The following is a 16357-nucleotide window of genomic DNA, read 5'->3' on the forward strand; positions in this document are numbered from 1 at the left end:
TATTATAGCAATTAATGAAAAAAAGAGGCCATGAGTTTGAAAAAGAGCAAGGAGGGGTATATGGAGGGTTTGGAGGGAGGAAAGGGAAGGGGAAAATGATGTAATTATATTATAATATCAAAAAATAAAAAATACTTTAAAAACTTTATTTTTTTAGAATATTTTAGAAATTAGAGCCCACAAGAACAGAGAGAGCAGAAGAAACAGGAGAAACAACCTTTAAGAGCTCAAAAGAAGAGGAACCTGGCTTGGGAAAGTTAATCTAAAAGTCAGCAAAAAGAGTTGGGAGGAAATATTTGCTTAGTGGTAAAATTCTAACCCCTGCCTCCCTCCCAAGTGGCTGCAGAGCAACTGCCTCATCCCTTCTCATCAGGAGACTCACTCACTGGAAAGGGTAAAAGAGAAAGTCCTTGGTCAACAACCTAATCCTGTGACTCTATCGGTAAACTTAGGAATGATGTCCCAGCATGATTACCCTTGCCTTCAAGGACAAAGGCCTTTCACTCTTCAGCTGAAGGACTGGGAGCCTCCACTAGGAATCTGCCCAGGATGCTGTTTGGAAGCAACGACCTGCATAGTCCCCTCCAGTGAAGCTCTATGTCAGAATGTCTCACGGGCTTTGAATCCTACCATTGACCATGTCTGTAGAGCCAAAGATTACCAGCCTAGAAACATGTCTCCAGGGTAGACAGACAACTCACAAGTGAAAAAATGCAAAGAAAAAAAAAAAGCATCTTGGAGAAAACAGAACACGTGCACAAAGGAAAAAAAAATCAAGAAAAATAGTTATTAATATTCTAGATCTAGAAGAAAAAGATCCAGTGGGTGTGAACTCAGGTAACAAAAGGTGAATTCAAAAGAAAGGAAAGAAGATGTTACAAAACAAAACATAGTAAGAGAGAGTAAAAAAAACAAAAGCTAAGAAAATCAGAGGACCCAGACAAGCAACTCCATCTCCAAATAAAGGATTTGCAAACTAGAGTGCAGAAAAGGAGAAATGAATCATGAAATGCTCCTGACATCGGGCAAGGTTATAGAGTAAAGCATCTGGCAGAGTGACACGAGGCCCACATCTGTCACCTAGTGAGTCCTGTATACAGAACCAGACACTTAGAATCTCATCATGCCCATGAGTCTATTTCCACGTATTTATACATTACGAACATTGTGTCGTCTTTAGAAAGATGAGTGGGTCAGAACTGTTTTTGCAATGACAATTCTTGCTAACCTCAAATAAGTACATTTCTTTACCCATAAAAATATTTACGTCTTGCTTGCTGTATAGTAGATTCTCTTTGTTTACTGCCATGCTCTAGGACACAGCCACAAACACCAAATTAGCAAATACTGAACCGTCACGTGAGGGAAGGTGAGGCCAGATTCCTGCAAGCCTCCAGGTCTCGGGCGTGTTTTGGTTTTGGTTTCTGTAACACGAATTGCTAAATGGTTTTATTAATAAAAAAAAAAAAAAAAAAAAAAAAAAAAAAAAAAAAAAAAAAAAAAAAAAAAAAAAAAAACAGAGCCAGATACTGGGGTGAAAACTGAAAGATCAGAGGAATAGAACAAGCCAGCCACAAGTTCTTACCGCTAGGAAATCCTCAGCCCAAAAGAGCTGCTTCCTGTATACTCACACCTTATATAACTTTGTGTTTCCTGCCCTCTTCCTCTCTCTGCCCCGATACATCACTTCCTTTTTCTGCCTAGCTCTATCACTTCCTGTCTGTCTGTACAGACCTCCAGACCTCTATGGTTAACATGTGCTGGGATTAAAGGCATGTGCCATCATACCTGGCTCTGTTCCCAGTGTGGTCTTGAACTCACAGAGATCCAGACAGATCTCTGCCTCCTGAATACTAGGATTAAAGGCATGTGCTACCACTGTCTGACCTCTATGTTTAATATAGTGACTTGCTTTGTCCTCTGATCCCCAGGCAAGCGTTATTTGTAAGAGCACAAATTAAATATCACCACAGGTTTCTTCTCATTTTGGTAGAGAAAGAGCCTTAATGTCTAACCCAGATGGCCTCAAACATGCAATCCTCCTGCCTCCGCCTCACAAGGTTCAGGTACCTTGAATTTAACTATCAATTATTCTGTAACTCTTGTGTGAATGAAGCTTCCTTAGTGCCTGGATTTTCTTCCTGCCAAAAGGCATGCCACAAGACACCTCTCCAGCTCTACATTTAGGCAGCATTTTTAATGAAACTGACAAAGAGCATGAAAATTAGCAAATCCTAATACTTAGCAATCTGTGAAAAGGACACATGTCCATAGTGTGAGAGCTGCAACAGCACAGAGATCATCTTTTATTGCTTCAGCTACAAGTGTGTGCACAGGTGACTTGATTATCTGCTCATGACACAGATGATTTCATCAACTGTGTAAGTATTCCTTTTTTTTTTTTTTCCACAGTGCATGTTTATTTTGTCTGTTTTGGAAAAGGTCTCACTATGTAACCCAAGCTGGCCTAGAACTCACAACACCCTCACCACAGCATCCCAAGTGCTGGCAATGTAAGCATGTGCCATCCTGCCATCATTTGAAGAGTGGCAAGGAATGTCAGAGAGTAGGAGAATTCACAAATAAGTGCTTGTTGTGGTTATTATTGTTACTATCGTCATTATTGTCATTGATGCTGTGCCTCGTTATGGTCAAAACATCTGCTGTTATAGGAAAGTCCAAAACATCATGTAAAGGGCATTTTGTTGACCTTGGAACACTCCTCACCCCAGCAAACAAAGCTGTTGAATCAACATTTTGTACAATCAGCAGCAGTTTAGGGACAACTTACGGTTTTCTCTGATCTGGTGGGGATCCCATAAAAACATGCCGAAAGCCTGTGGGAGGCAATTCAGGATCCCTGTAAGCAAGACAGTGTCTTTTAAGAACTACATCAGACTTCCACATTTGACATTTCAAAGCCATTCAGAACTAATATGGAGCCAATGACTTTCAGAAAATTTTTTGAAGTTTGCAATATTTATATACTTTGAAAACTAAAATAAGCCAACAAGAGATTTTAATGTTTTCATCATCACTTTGAGCATTTACCAATAATTACAATATAAAACAAAGACTATTCGATGTACTTCTCTGGAGGGGTACTCTGCCTGGTCTAGGACAGCAGGCGTGGCTACACATAGCGGCTACCCTCAAGAACTCTGTCTCTTTCTGGAGAAATACACACAAAGAAATCCCTCATGAATCAGACTTAAAAATACCTGAATCAGACTGCAAGAACAGCAGAGACACTAATCTTGATCAATGACAACTTTCCTAATTCTGACTGGCAAATGGTAGTTCTAGGTATGCTTCATACTTTATTTCTTCCAAACTTCAGAACAACCCTCTGACGTAAGTGTTTAAATAATTCCCATTTTACACATATACAGTCAGGATCATAGATGCCAAAGAACTTTGACAAGCAACTTGTAGAAGTGAGGTTCAAACCCAAACAGTAAGAACCCTAAGCCAGAAAATTCTATCAATAAACTGTGAGTTTTAGTTGAACCTTGAATAAGTAAAACCTTCATTGGCAAATGATTAAGGGTGAAGAATCCTTTTGGAAATAGGGTAGAGAATACGCAGGAAGCAGAGACAGTTATGACCCAGTCCTAGCTGGGACATACTTGGCACATAGCTGGAACATACTTGCCTCTTTCCTGTGCATATAAACCATTCCTGAGATGTGTGGATTCTACAAACAAAAGAAGAGAAAATGAATACCTTTCCAAAATCCCAGGACATATTGTTTCTGCGTTTATCAAGGCCTTTTTCTTTCTTTGCACAAAGTCTTTGTTTAAGAAAACTTGGGACATCTGTTCATGTGTTTCTGATACACAGGTCTGGAGAAATAGAAGCCACATGAAAGAAAATTAATTAATCACCATCAATGTCAGGCACTAAAACATTTCCCTACTAAGGCATTTTCTGATTTTAATTACTGACTCCAGCTGACATTTCAAACATAAAAGTAGCTCATAGCCACTGCCTATTTCATCATAAGTATCCGAAAATAGCAATATCTGTGTGTTGTTGGGAAATAATAATCAATTCCTTTTTCACATAAAATGGGAAGCATTTATTCAACTAGGTACTAATTCTTCCCAATTCCCCCTTCTTTAACCTGTTCAGGATTAGTATATTTTTTAACTTCCCTAAGAAAACCCTAAAGGATTTCAAGTTCTTCAAACATCACTGTCACCATTTTCAGTGTTGTGCATTCTCTACCAAAGGATAATTCAGTGGATTATCAATCAATTACTACTAGGAAGGATCATTTGAAAATTAAAAGATATACTTAGACCATGTACAGAAGCATTGTGGATAGTGTGGTGGTATTTTATTTGTGCTCAAACAAATAAAACTTATCTCTGGATCAGAGGACAGAGCCAGTCACTACATTGGACATAGAGGCCAGACAGTGGTGGCACATACCCTTAATCCTATCACTCAGGAGGCAGAGATCCATTTGGATCTCTGTGAGTTCAAGGCCACACTGGAAACAGAGCCAGGCAATGCTGACACACCTTTAATCCTGGCATTTGAGATCTCATGTTTTTGCTCGGGAAGGACACATGCCTTTAATCCCAGGAAGTGATGGCAAGAAGCAGAAAGGTATATAAGGCGTGAGCACCAGGAACTAGAGGCTTTTAGGCAGTTCAACTGAGACCCTCAGAGATGAGGACTCAGAGGCTTTCAGTCTGAGGATTCCTAGAAACAGGATCAGCTGATGAACTGGCAAGGTGGGGTTGGCTGTGGCTTTTGCTGTTTCTCTGATCTTTCAGTTTTCACCACAATATCTGGCACCGGGTTGTTGTTTTGTTTTTTTCTTGTTTGTTTGTTTTTGTTTTTTGTGTTTTTTTAATTAATAAGACCGTTTAGCAATTCATCTTACAGGGTAGCATCTATTGGACCTTAGAAATGGAAGTTCTTGTTCCTAAGAGCTGGAAGACTGTGGTGAGCTAAGGATTCAGTATTTTTACCATACAAACTTAGATGATCAGGATTCTAGAAGCCCAGAACAGAGGAGCAGAATGTATCACCAAGAAAATGCATTATTTTCCTAACCCAGAAAGTAGATTTCCCAGGACAGCCAGTCAAACTCCAGAATACATTAGACCCCAAAGATTGTTTATAAAATAATTTTTTAAGAAAACAGTGGGGGAAACCAATCTTAGGACACTAGAATTCTTTCACTGCAGGAGGATTATGGCTATAGACAAAGGTTTCGGTACAGTCTGGTTAGCACAGGCTCTGCTGTAGCTACTCAAGGAAATTTTAATGTCTCTAGTCATGGTTCCCTGATTGAGGCCATGGCTCTCTAGATTCTTGGCTTCTCTGACCACTGATCTCAGAAGACCACAACCTCCTGAATCACATGGCCTCCCAACATCACGTTCCCTGCACTGGTCCATATGCCATTATCTTGGTTCTTTCTTATCTTGCATTTTCCTGCTCACAAATCAGGAGCAAGGAAAAGTAAATTGGGCCTTGTACATTGTAACAAAAAGAAGAAATATTTAAATGTCTCTTTGGGGGGCGATGAGTTAGAGGCCCTCCCCTTTGTTTAAAGGTATAAGATTTTAAAAATTAACTTTCCAACTTTCTGAAGGCTGTATGAAGCACAGGGATTTCCAGGAATAGAAAGTTTCAAGACTCCACACCAGAATTAGAATATAGGGATAAAGAAGCTGTCTGGCCACGGAGCCTACTCAAAGCCTCTGTGTAAGAGGCGAATTCAGGCTTTACTTCTTCCTCTTCAATATTAGAATCTCACATTTCAGTTGGACTCACAGAGTTATATAGACTACATCTTCCAGGCTCCCTTCACACTTAGATAAGGTGTACACTGCACTATGGAGCATTAGTAGAAATCATTTATACAGCTTCCTGAGACAATCTTTTATATTCCTGTTCCTGCTACACAGAAGGTGAGTATTGTAGTTGGTATCCAGCAGCCATTCTGGATCTTACCCAAGGAATGGCAGAGCAGAAAGCTATGAGGAAAGATCTCATGTGACCATCTGTGAAACTTCCATACTAGTTCTAGTTTGCTATCCCCCAGACTTTTACATGAGAGAAGAAAATCTTATGTGAACAGCCTCTGTTGATTTTTGGAAGCTCATAGCCAAATCTAATCCTAAACCATCTTAATGTGAAAATTGCTTTATAACCTGATATAAGCATGATTCATAAAAGCACTTCCATATGTTTAAAATTATATATATATACACATACTGTGGGATGTTCTGTATGTTAAATGTGTTGCTCTGATTGGTTAATAAATAAAACACTGATTGGCCAGTAGTCAGGCAAGACGTATAGGTGGGACAAGGAGAGAGGAGAATTCTGGGAAGTGGAAGGTGAGGCAGGAGACGCTGCCAGCTGCCGCCTTGAGTACCAACATGTAAGATACTGGTAAGCCACGAGCCATGTGGCAAAGTATAGATTTATAGAAATGGGTTAATTTTAAGATAGAAGAGCCAGATAACAAGAAGCCTGCCACAGCCATACAGTTTGTAAGCAATATAAGTCTCTGTGTGCTTCCTTAGTTCAGTCTAAGTGGCTGCGGGACTGGTGGGTGAGAGAGATTTATCCTGTGAGATTTATCCAAGCAGGACTGGAGAAAACTCCAGGTACATATATATGCTCACACTGAAGACTGGCAGTTTGGTACATGAGATAGCTAAATTAACACAGCCAAAACTCACAGGACAGTGCCTAAAATTTCTATTTGATTTGCATAATAAAGTCTAGCTTGAGTAAAGCGATAATGCTTTTTAAAAATCAAATGTTTACAAGAAGCTCATTTTTTTCCTTTTATTTTATTTTACAATACCATTCAGTTCTACATATCAGCCACAGATTCCCTTGTTCTCCTCCCTCCTGCCCCCCTCCCCTTCCTCCTAGCCCACTCCCCATTCCCACCTCCTCCAGGGCAAAGCCTCCCCCCCGAGGACTGAAATTGACCTGGTAGACTCAGTCCAGGCAGGTCCAGTCCCCTCCTCCCAGACTGAGCCAAGCGTCCCTGCATAAGCCCCAGGTTTCAAACAGCCAGCTCATGCAATGAGCACAGGACCCAGTACCACTGCCTAGATGCCTCCCAAACAGATCAAGCCAATCAACTATCTCACCTATTCAGAGGGCCTGATCCAGTTGGGGACCCCTCAGCCTTTGGTTCATAGTTCATGTGTTTCCATTGGTTTGGCTATTTGTCCCTGTGCTTTATCCAACCTTGGTTTCAACAATTCTCGCTCATATAAACCCTCCTCTTTCTCGCTAATTAGACTCCCGGAGCTTCACCCTAGCTGTGGATCTCTGCATCCAGATTCCTCAGTCCTTGGATGGGGTTTCTGGCACAACTATTAGGGTGTTTGGCCATCCCATCACCAGAGTAGGTCAGTTCTGGCTATCTCTCGACCATTGCCAGCAGTCTATTGTGGGGGTATCTTTGGGGATTTCTGTGGGCCTCTTTAGCATTTTGTTTCTTCCTTTTCTCATGTAGTCTTCATTTACCATGGTCTCCTATTCCTTGTTCTCCCTCTCTGCTCTTGATCCAGCTGGTATCTCCTGCTCCCACAGGCTCTCTTTCCCTCGCCCCTCACCCTTCATTACTCCCACTCATGTGCAGGTTGTTCATGTTGATCTCAGTCATTTCTCTGTCATTGGGTGATCCTCATGTCTTTCTTGGGGTCCTGTTTTCCAGGTAGCCTCCCTGGTGATGTGAGTAGCAGCCCAGTCATCCTTGTTCCACCTCTAGTATCCTCCTATGAGTGAGTACATACCATATTTGTCTTTCTGAGTCTGGGTTACCTCACTCAGGAGCAAAGAATATGGTCAACAAAGCAAAGCGACAGCCTACAGAATGGGAAAAGGTCTTCACCAACCCCACATCTGACAAAGGACTGATATCCAGAATATATAAGGAACTCAAAAAATTAGACATCAAAACGACCAACAGTCCAATTAAGAAATGGGCTATAGAACTAAACAGAATTCTCAACAGAGGAAACTCAAATGGCTGAAAGACATTTAAGAACTGCTCAACATCCCTAATCATCAGGGAAATGCAAATCAAAACAACTTTGAGATACCACCTTACGCCTGTCAGAATGGCTAAGATCAAAAACACTGAAGATACTTTATGCTGGAGAGGATGTGGAACTAGGGGAACTCTCCTCCACTGCTGGTGGGAATGCAAGCTTGTACAACCACTTTGGAAATCAATATGGCACTTTCTTAGAAAATTAGGAATCAATCTCCCCCAAGATCCAGCTATACCACTCCTGGGCATATACCCAAGAAATGCTCAATCATACCACAAGAGCACTTGCTCAGCTATGTTCATATCAGCATTGTTTGTAATAGCCAAAACCTGAAAACAACCTAGATGCCCTTCAACTGAAGAATGGATAAATAAATTGTGGCACATATGCACAATGGAATACTACTCAGCAGAGAAAAACAATGACATCATGAGGTTTGCAGGCAAATGAATGGATCTAGAAGAAGCTCATTTCAAAATATCATAAATACTTCCTATTTTCTTGAGAGTCAATTCTTTTAAAGATCCCAATTTCTAAATTTCCAGAGTAAACTCACCCATGTGTGCTGCATTTAAGAAAACTCAGTAGATACAAAGTCTGCCTAATAGGTTAGAGGGAATGGAAGGTCCACTCATAACTTCCCCACACATTACACTCAAGGGGAGCCGCACCCTGCTCAGTGTGGCTCACACACTATGGCTCAGCTCATTTCAGAAGCTCCTCCACTGGTACTTTTTCTTGGTTCCTACAGGGCCTAGAAAAGCTGACTCCTCTGAAGGAAGTACAAATACTTGCCAAGTCAAGTTTTTCCCCCCTGATAGCTCATGCTGCTTCTGGAACTTTCTATCCTGTAGTCTTTTGGCAAGAATAAGTGAAATCCCAACCTACAGGGAACACTTAGTTTGCCTAGGTTATATCCTCCAGGCCCTCTTATCAGATGTGCTCACTACCTTCACTCTCTTTCCAGATAAGTCCTCCAAGCCCCAAATACTTCTAGTCAGTTCCTTTCAATTACTTGTTTATTTTCAAATACTCTGGGTGAATAAGAGACCAAAACACTGAGATCTAGTTATTGCCCAAATACTTAGCATGGTCTGCAAGAGTAGCATGTCATCTCTGGAATAAAGATGAGATCTTAGCTCTTTAGTCACTAACAAAGAATGTTTTATTTAAGCCTGTTAAATAGCAGTTATGAACAAGGATAAAGTTTTTTGCATCATTGCCAAAAATTCATCATCACTGTCATCATCAGATAATACCAGGACATTGTAAGAAGTCCTTTATTTAAAAATCACCAGCTATTTCATTTCATTTCAGTATTCCCAGACTTCCTTTTAATCCTGCTGTAGTCTCCAGGAGCCCTACCACCCACTCCATTCCCTGCGGACTCTGCCTCTTGGTGTGGACCCAGGATCCCATGAGTTCTTTCTTGCTGCCCCTCTCAGCCTTGACTTCTAGTCCATCTCCATTCCTTTGTGTCACTTAAAGACCTGAAGAAACACTCTCTACCCACAGCCAATCATTGCATTTACCTAGGATACAAGGTGAGCAATGTCAACCAAAGACCAGAACATCCACCCAACCAAGACAAGACCTGATAACTATATCAAGAAATACCACACACATCCTAACTTCAGATGCTTACATCCCAGCACAAAAGCATACAAACACCAACAGCCAAGACAATATGGCTCTTCAAGAAGACAGCAACTCTGCTGCTATAAGCCAAGAGAAAGGCAATTTAGCTGAAGCACACGACATGTCCTTTAAAATAATAATTACGAGTATGTTCAAGGACTTCAGAGAGGATATGAATAAATGCCTTAAGGAAGATCATGAAAACACAAACTATTGAATGAAATAATGAAGATGTTTCAATACGTGGAAGTACATTTAACAGAGAAATAGAATCACTAAAGAAAACCCAAACTGAAATAAAAATGGAAATGAAAACCTTAGATGCCAAATAAAAACCTCAGAGATAAGCTCATCAGCACATTAAAAGGCATGGAAGAGAAAATTTCAGGTGCTGGAAACAAGGTAGAAGAAATAGATATCTCAGTCCAAGAAAATGTTAAATCTAAAAAAATCCAGGCACTAAACATGTAGGAAATCTGGGACACTATTAAAAAAAAGACCAAATCTATGAATAATAGGGACAGAAGAAAGAGAAGAAACACAGGTCGAAGGCACAGAATATAGTTTTGAAAAATAGTTTCTCCAATCTACAGAAAAAAATGCCCTTCAAGGTACAAATGAATACCAAGCAGACGGGATGAGAAAAAGTATTCCCTACAATATATAATAACTAAAGCACTAAATATTCAAAACAAAGAAAGGATATTGTGAAAGTGAATTTGGTCTAACACCTGACTTTTTAATGGAAACTCGGAATGCCAGAAGGGCCTGGACACATGCTCTACAAACTCGAGAGACCATAGATGCCAGCTCAGACTACTCTATCCAGCAAAACTGCCAATCATAATAGCTGAAGAAAGAATAACATCCTATGATAAAAAAAAAAAAACAAATTTAAGCAGGATTTATCTACTAATCCATCTCTACAGAAGTCACTAGAAGGAAAATTTTAGTCTGAATAGGTTAACTATACCCAAGAAGACACAGGAATAAATAATGCCAGAAGAGCAAATCAAAAGAGGAGGGGGGAATCCATAACACAACAACAAAATAACAGGAATCAATAAATACAACTCATTAATAACTCAATATTAATGGTCTCAATTTCCCCAATAAAAAGACACGTACTAACAGACTGGATTAGAAAACAGGATCCGTCTTTCTGATGATCAAAGAAAGATACTCAACCATCAAGGATGTGCATCACCTCAAAGTAAAAGAAGGGGAAAAGGTACTCCAAGCAAATGGATCTGAGAGGCAAGCAGGTGTGACCATTTTATATCTGGCAAAATAGAGTTCAACCCAAAACTACTCAGAAGAGATAAGGACAGACACTGCATAGTCATTAAAAAGAATTACCAAAGGCTATTACAATTCAAAACATTTATGTTCATAACATAATGACAGCCAAGCCCATAAAAGAAACACTACTACAGCAAAAACCACATGCTGGTCTTCACATAGTGATGGTGGGGGACTTTAATACTCCACTCTCACCAGTGGACAGGTCATCCAGCCAAAACCTAAACTGAGAAATACCAGCGTTAAATGATGGCATAAATCAACTGGACCTAACAGAGACATGGAGCATCCCACCCAGACACCAGAGGATATACTTTCTTTCCAGTCTGTCTGATGGAAAAGACAGTATGAAACTGTCTCCAAAATTGACCACATGCTTAGACACAAAGAAAGTAGTAACATATGAGAAAATTAACAAGATTGACAAATAATTAGCCAAATTAACCAAAAGACAAAGAGAGAAGATCCAAATTAATAAAATCAGAAATGAAAAGGGGTCATCACAAAGAAACCGAGGAAATCCAGAGAATCATAAGGACATACTGTATTCATAATAGCTAGAAGTTGGGAACAGCCTACATACCCATCAACTGACAAATAGATGATGAAAATGTGATATGTGTATGCAAATGGAGTATTATTTGGCCATTAAAGAAATAAAATTTACGGGCAAATGGATGGAGCTAAAAAGAGTTATCTTGAATGAGGTGACCCAGACCCCAAAAGACATTTATTGTATGTTTTCTCTTATATGTGGATGTTAACTTATAAGTTTTCAATATGTGTGCTACAACCTGAATAACCACAGAGTCTAGGTACCTAGTAAGGGACTAGGTGGGAGGAGAGGATCTCTGTAGGAAGCAGAATTAAAATATGATGCTAGGAAGTCAAAAAGGTGAAACTAGAAAAGCAGGATTAAATAGGGAGGTGGGAGAGAAAGGTAAAGACGGAAATACAGGGAGGAACAACTACCACTAAAGGCTATTTGAAAAAATATGAACAACTACTATTGTGGAAGCTTCTTAAAACATATACATATATGGAAGGAATCTTAATGGAGTCACCAAATAATAGGGAAGAAAATGCACCGAGAAATCTCATGCCACCAAGTAAAACCCCTTGTTCCAGGAATGGGTTACAAGAGTTCCCATGGGACTCCAAACATCACAGACTATTGCCAAGTCTATTTGTTGCTCTCCGCAACTGATGGTAAGGCCCTAGTGCTGAAGACGACATGGATGTCATTGGACACAGAGAAACGAAGCTGGTGCCTAACTAGAAGCTTCACCCCTACTGACTAGCATTCATGGTGCTGGAAGTCACTCTGCACACGACTGGAGGAAAAAGATGATCATCAACCCAGCTACAAACCCTAAGACCTACAACTGACCTGCCTGCAAGCTATGCTCATGAAACAGGGGTGCAAGTGTTATGGTAGTAACCAACAACCTTCTCACTGGATTTAAGGCCCAGTCCATGAGATAAAACCCATACTGCTAAAGGGGCCAAGAACCTGAGATTGGGTAGGTCATGTGCCTAAAGGAAATTCTCTTACTAGTATACTCATAATGGAACATAGCACTAAAATGATCCCTAGTAACATACTGCTATACCTATACATCAATACCTTGCTCAGCCTGCATCAGAGAAGCTTTCGAAGTCAATTAGAGTTAATACAGAGAGCCACAACTAGACAGTGTGAAGACAGTGACTTTGGAACACTCAGTCACAAACAGGATTTCTTCAGCAAAGCCCTCCCTAAAGTCTGAGGGAGACTTTATAGAAGGCAGAAAGACTGTAAAAAGCTAGAGGTGAGTCATGGATGACATCAAGGAAACCATGTCTTCTAGGCACAATAGGACCGATCTATATATGAATTCACAGAGATTGTAGCAGCATTCCCAATACCCGAACAAGTTCAAGCCAGACAGGGTCCCAGTATTAAGAGAAGGAAATGGACGCAGGGTCCTACCCCTAACCAAGAAGCTATCTGCAACCTTCTGGAGAGGGAAAACTGATTTTCTCCAACAGAGTTTTACTAGGTATATTAACCACAGTTCAGGGCAGGTCTCACACCCAGGAGCAGTTGGCCAATGCAAAAATGCTGTTTTTGTGAACTTTTTTCACTTTTCTGTATTTTGGCATTCTTTTGTCTTATTGGACTTTTGCCTATTTGTATTGATTTTAGTTTTTTTTGTTTCATAGGGTTTCTCTGCTTAATTTGTTTTTCTTGTTATTTTCACTTGTGTGCCTTGTGGCTTTTGTTTATTTGCTTGTTTGCTTTTGAGAGAGAGAGAGAGTATACAAAGTTGGACTAGGAGGGGAGTGGGGAGGAAAAACATGATCAAAATATTTTGAATGAAATATTTTTAATTAAAAAGAAGTTGAAAATGGAAAAATACAACCTGCTTCATCTATTTAAAAGAAAAAAAAAAGCCTTTAATCCCAACGCTCGGGAGGCAGAGGCAGACAGATCTCTGTGAGTTCGAGGCCAGCCTGATGTACAAAGCCAGTTCAGGACAGCCAAGGCTACACAAAGAAATCTTCTCTAAAGGAAACCAAGAAATCAAATGAATGAATGAATGAATGAATGAATAAATAAATAAATAAATAAATAAATAAATAAATAAATAGCAGGTCACCAGAAAGTTCATTTTTGTTTCTCAACCATTGTGCTGTCCTTGGAGACCCTGGCTCTGCTTCTATATCTAGGGTAACTCAGAATCTGAAGGACCTCGGAGAGGTCCCCACAAATAAAGCCAACCCTGTTTTGAACAGATAGGACTCTCAGAATACAATCAGAAAAAAAATTTTCATTTTCCCTGCTATCTGCTCAAGGAATATTTTGTGGGTTTTTTGTTTGTTTTGCTTTGTTTTATTTTGCTGTTTTCCTGGGTAATCTCTATTTTGTTCTCTGATCATTCTGACATATCCCAAAGCCATTTCCTGTCATGAACTAGCCTTGGTTAAGTGGTTAATAGTAGACCATCACGAAAGCACCTTCTAGTTGCTGAGTTGTCTGGAGTGGGGGAAGTAGAGCAGGTAGGAAGATGGAAAGTCAGTCGGTCCTACCCTGTACTTCACCTTCCCATCCCCTGCTGCAGCCTTTTCTAGACCCAGAGTGATCTCTTTATCTTGATAGAGAAAAGCTTTGGCCTTACATGAAATTCATCACTTTGATGTGATACTCTAATTATTGGAACACAACCAATAGGTTTTTTATGATCTGACCATAAAATTGATGGTACTTGCACAAGATACTATTTTACATATCTACAGTGGAATTTTATTCAGCCATAAAGAAAAATGAAACTAGCAAGAAACTGGATGAAGCTGGAAAATATTGTATCAAGCAATGTTACCCAGGCTCAGGAAGACAAATGCCACGTGATCTCTCTCTCATATACAGATTCTAGCCTACAGCTGTTAAATATTTATATCTAGGTGGGAGTAAATATGTAAAGGCCAGGAAACTAGAAAGGAGCCCATGAAATGATAAAGGAAGAAGGAAGACGCTTTAAGGAAAGCGGTAGGATGGGGAGACAATAGAACCAAGTGGGAAAGAGAGACAATGAGGTAAAAGGGAGCCGTGGAGAGAGGAGGCAGAGGAATGAGGAGACATGGCGGACAGGGACAGAATCAACCAAAATCAAGTACGTATAAAAATGCCATGTGCAAATCTGTTACTTTTGGATTTTTACTTGTCTGAACATTTTTATGTGTGTAAGTGTTTTGCTTACATGTTTGTCTGTGTACCATGTGTACACCTGGTGCCTGCAGAGGTCAGAAGTGGACAAAGAATCCCTTGGAACTTGAGTTCCAGGAAGTTGTGAACTGTCATGTGGGCACTGGGAATTGAACCTTGGTCCAGCAGGGGCTTTTAACCACTGAGCTGTCTCTCCCGCTGTTGCTTTATAAGCTAATTTTAAACAAATAAAATATTTAAATAATGAAAATAAGGATTAGTGATTAATTATGACCTACTTTGGGTATTTGGGTAGACATTGACTCAGTAATAGGAAGTAAGCTGAGGATGGAGCAATGGGAGTTGAATGTTTTCATTTAAATTTTTGAGAATTCCATATATGAGTACTATATTTGTATTATTCCCAGCCTCCCCTCTCCCCTCAGTGGCTCCTCTCATGTCACCCCCACCTCTCAAACTCATGATTTTATAAGCATAATGAAAAATTACTTCCACAAAGCCATATAAACAGGTGGCAGAGGCAAAGGACTACAGAGTGTGTGTGTTCCATCATGTATGTATGTCTGTGACCACTAATAAAATGCAACCCCATACCTGCTTAAACAAACTGATATACATTAAAGAAAAAACTAGTTCATGCTGTGCTAAATTAAGGCATGTTGACTGATGCAGAAATGGAGCATCAAAGGAGAGTGAAGTGATCTACATGGTGTGTGCCCTGTTTTCATTCCTGTCCCAAATCCTTAGAAATTGCAGAGAAGATATTTGGCAGAAGAAATAAACCCACAGATGCAGCAGAAATCAGGCAAGGACCACTCAGTGGGCCAGAATGTATATAGAACTCCTCAAAGAGGAAAGGCAGATGCAGTTGTGCTGATGCTAGGAAAGATGGTCCAAAGGAGTTCCAGGGGAGGATGCACAGAAGGCTGCCATCAACAATTAGGAGGATGCAGAGGTAGGAAACAAGAGCTGGCCCAGCTCAGCAGCCCACTGCCCAATGCCTTCCTTTGATAACAGCACTTCAAGTCACTTATCTGTAAGATTCTGGTTTGTGTGCTTCCTTCAGATATTTAGGCAGGAAGGACAAGAGGCATCCTATTGTAGGGTATTTGATCACACTTTGAAACCCCAAGGCTGTGTTAATAAAATCAATCATGGATCAGGCCGAAGAACCAGCAACTAGTTAACAAGAATTAACCATAGGGAGTACAGAAGAGCCAGGAATATGGATAGGGAGATACACAGGAAGGAGTAGGAAGGGACTTGGAGTTTCATGGTCTTTTTTTATTTTTGGTTTGGAATGGCTGGAGAGAAGCTCTCCTGGTGGATCTCCAGCCAAGAAGGAAGGTCAGCTGGTTGCTGTTGGGCTTCTCTGAGCTACAGGTATTCACCCCAACATCTGACTCCTGAGTCTTTATTGGTAAATAGAATAGAAACTTAGTTAGAAACAACACTTGGTACCTAATGTAGGGGGAAGGCGCCTTCTGATTGGTTTAATTAAGAGCTGAATGGCCAATAGCTGGGCAAGGGGATAGGCGGGACTTCTGGAGAGAGATAGGAACTCTGGGAAGAATCTGGGGCATGGAGAATTCGCCAGTGAGACATGGAGGAAGTTGGATGTACAGTACTGAGGAGAGGTAAGGAGTCATGCAGCAGAACATAG

General features: G+C 40.3%; 1 protein-coding gene across 1 annotated transcript in view; it reads right to left on the bottom strand.

Moving 5' to 3' along the window:
• The window catches only part of C1H9orf135 (chromosome 1 C9orf135 homolog), a 102866-nt gene that overhangs the window by 44736 nt on the left and 41773 nt on the right, over positions 1–16357 (bottom strand). The window contains exons 3-4 of the mRNA XM_028893972.2: positions 3727–3845; positions 2792–2860 (exon numbers count right to left, since the gene is read on the bottom strand). Coding sequence (XP_028749805.1) covers positions 2792–2860; positions 3727–3845 — 188 coding nt within the window. The remainder of the gene's footprint in view (positions 1–2791; positions 2861–3726; positions 3846–16357) is intronic.

This window comes from Peromyscus leucopus, chromosome 1 (genome assembly GCF_004664715.2).
Source record: "Peromyscus leucopus breed LL Stock chromosome 1, UCI_PerLeu_2.1, whole genome shotgun sequence".
Classification (NCBI taxonomy): Eukaryota; Metazoa; Chordata; class Mammalia; order Rodentia; family Cricetidae; genus Peromyscus; species Peromyscus leucopus.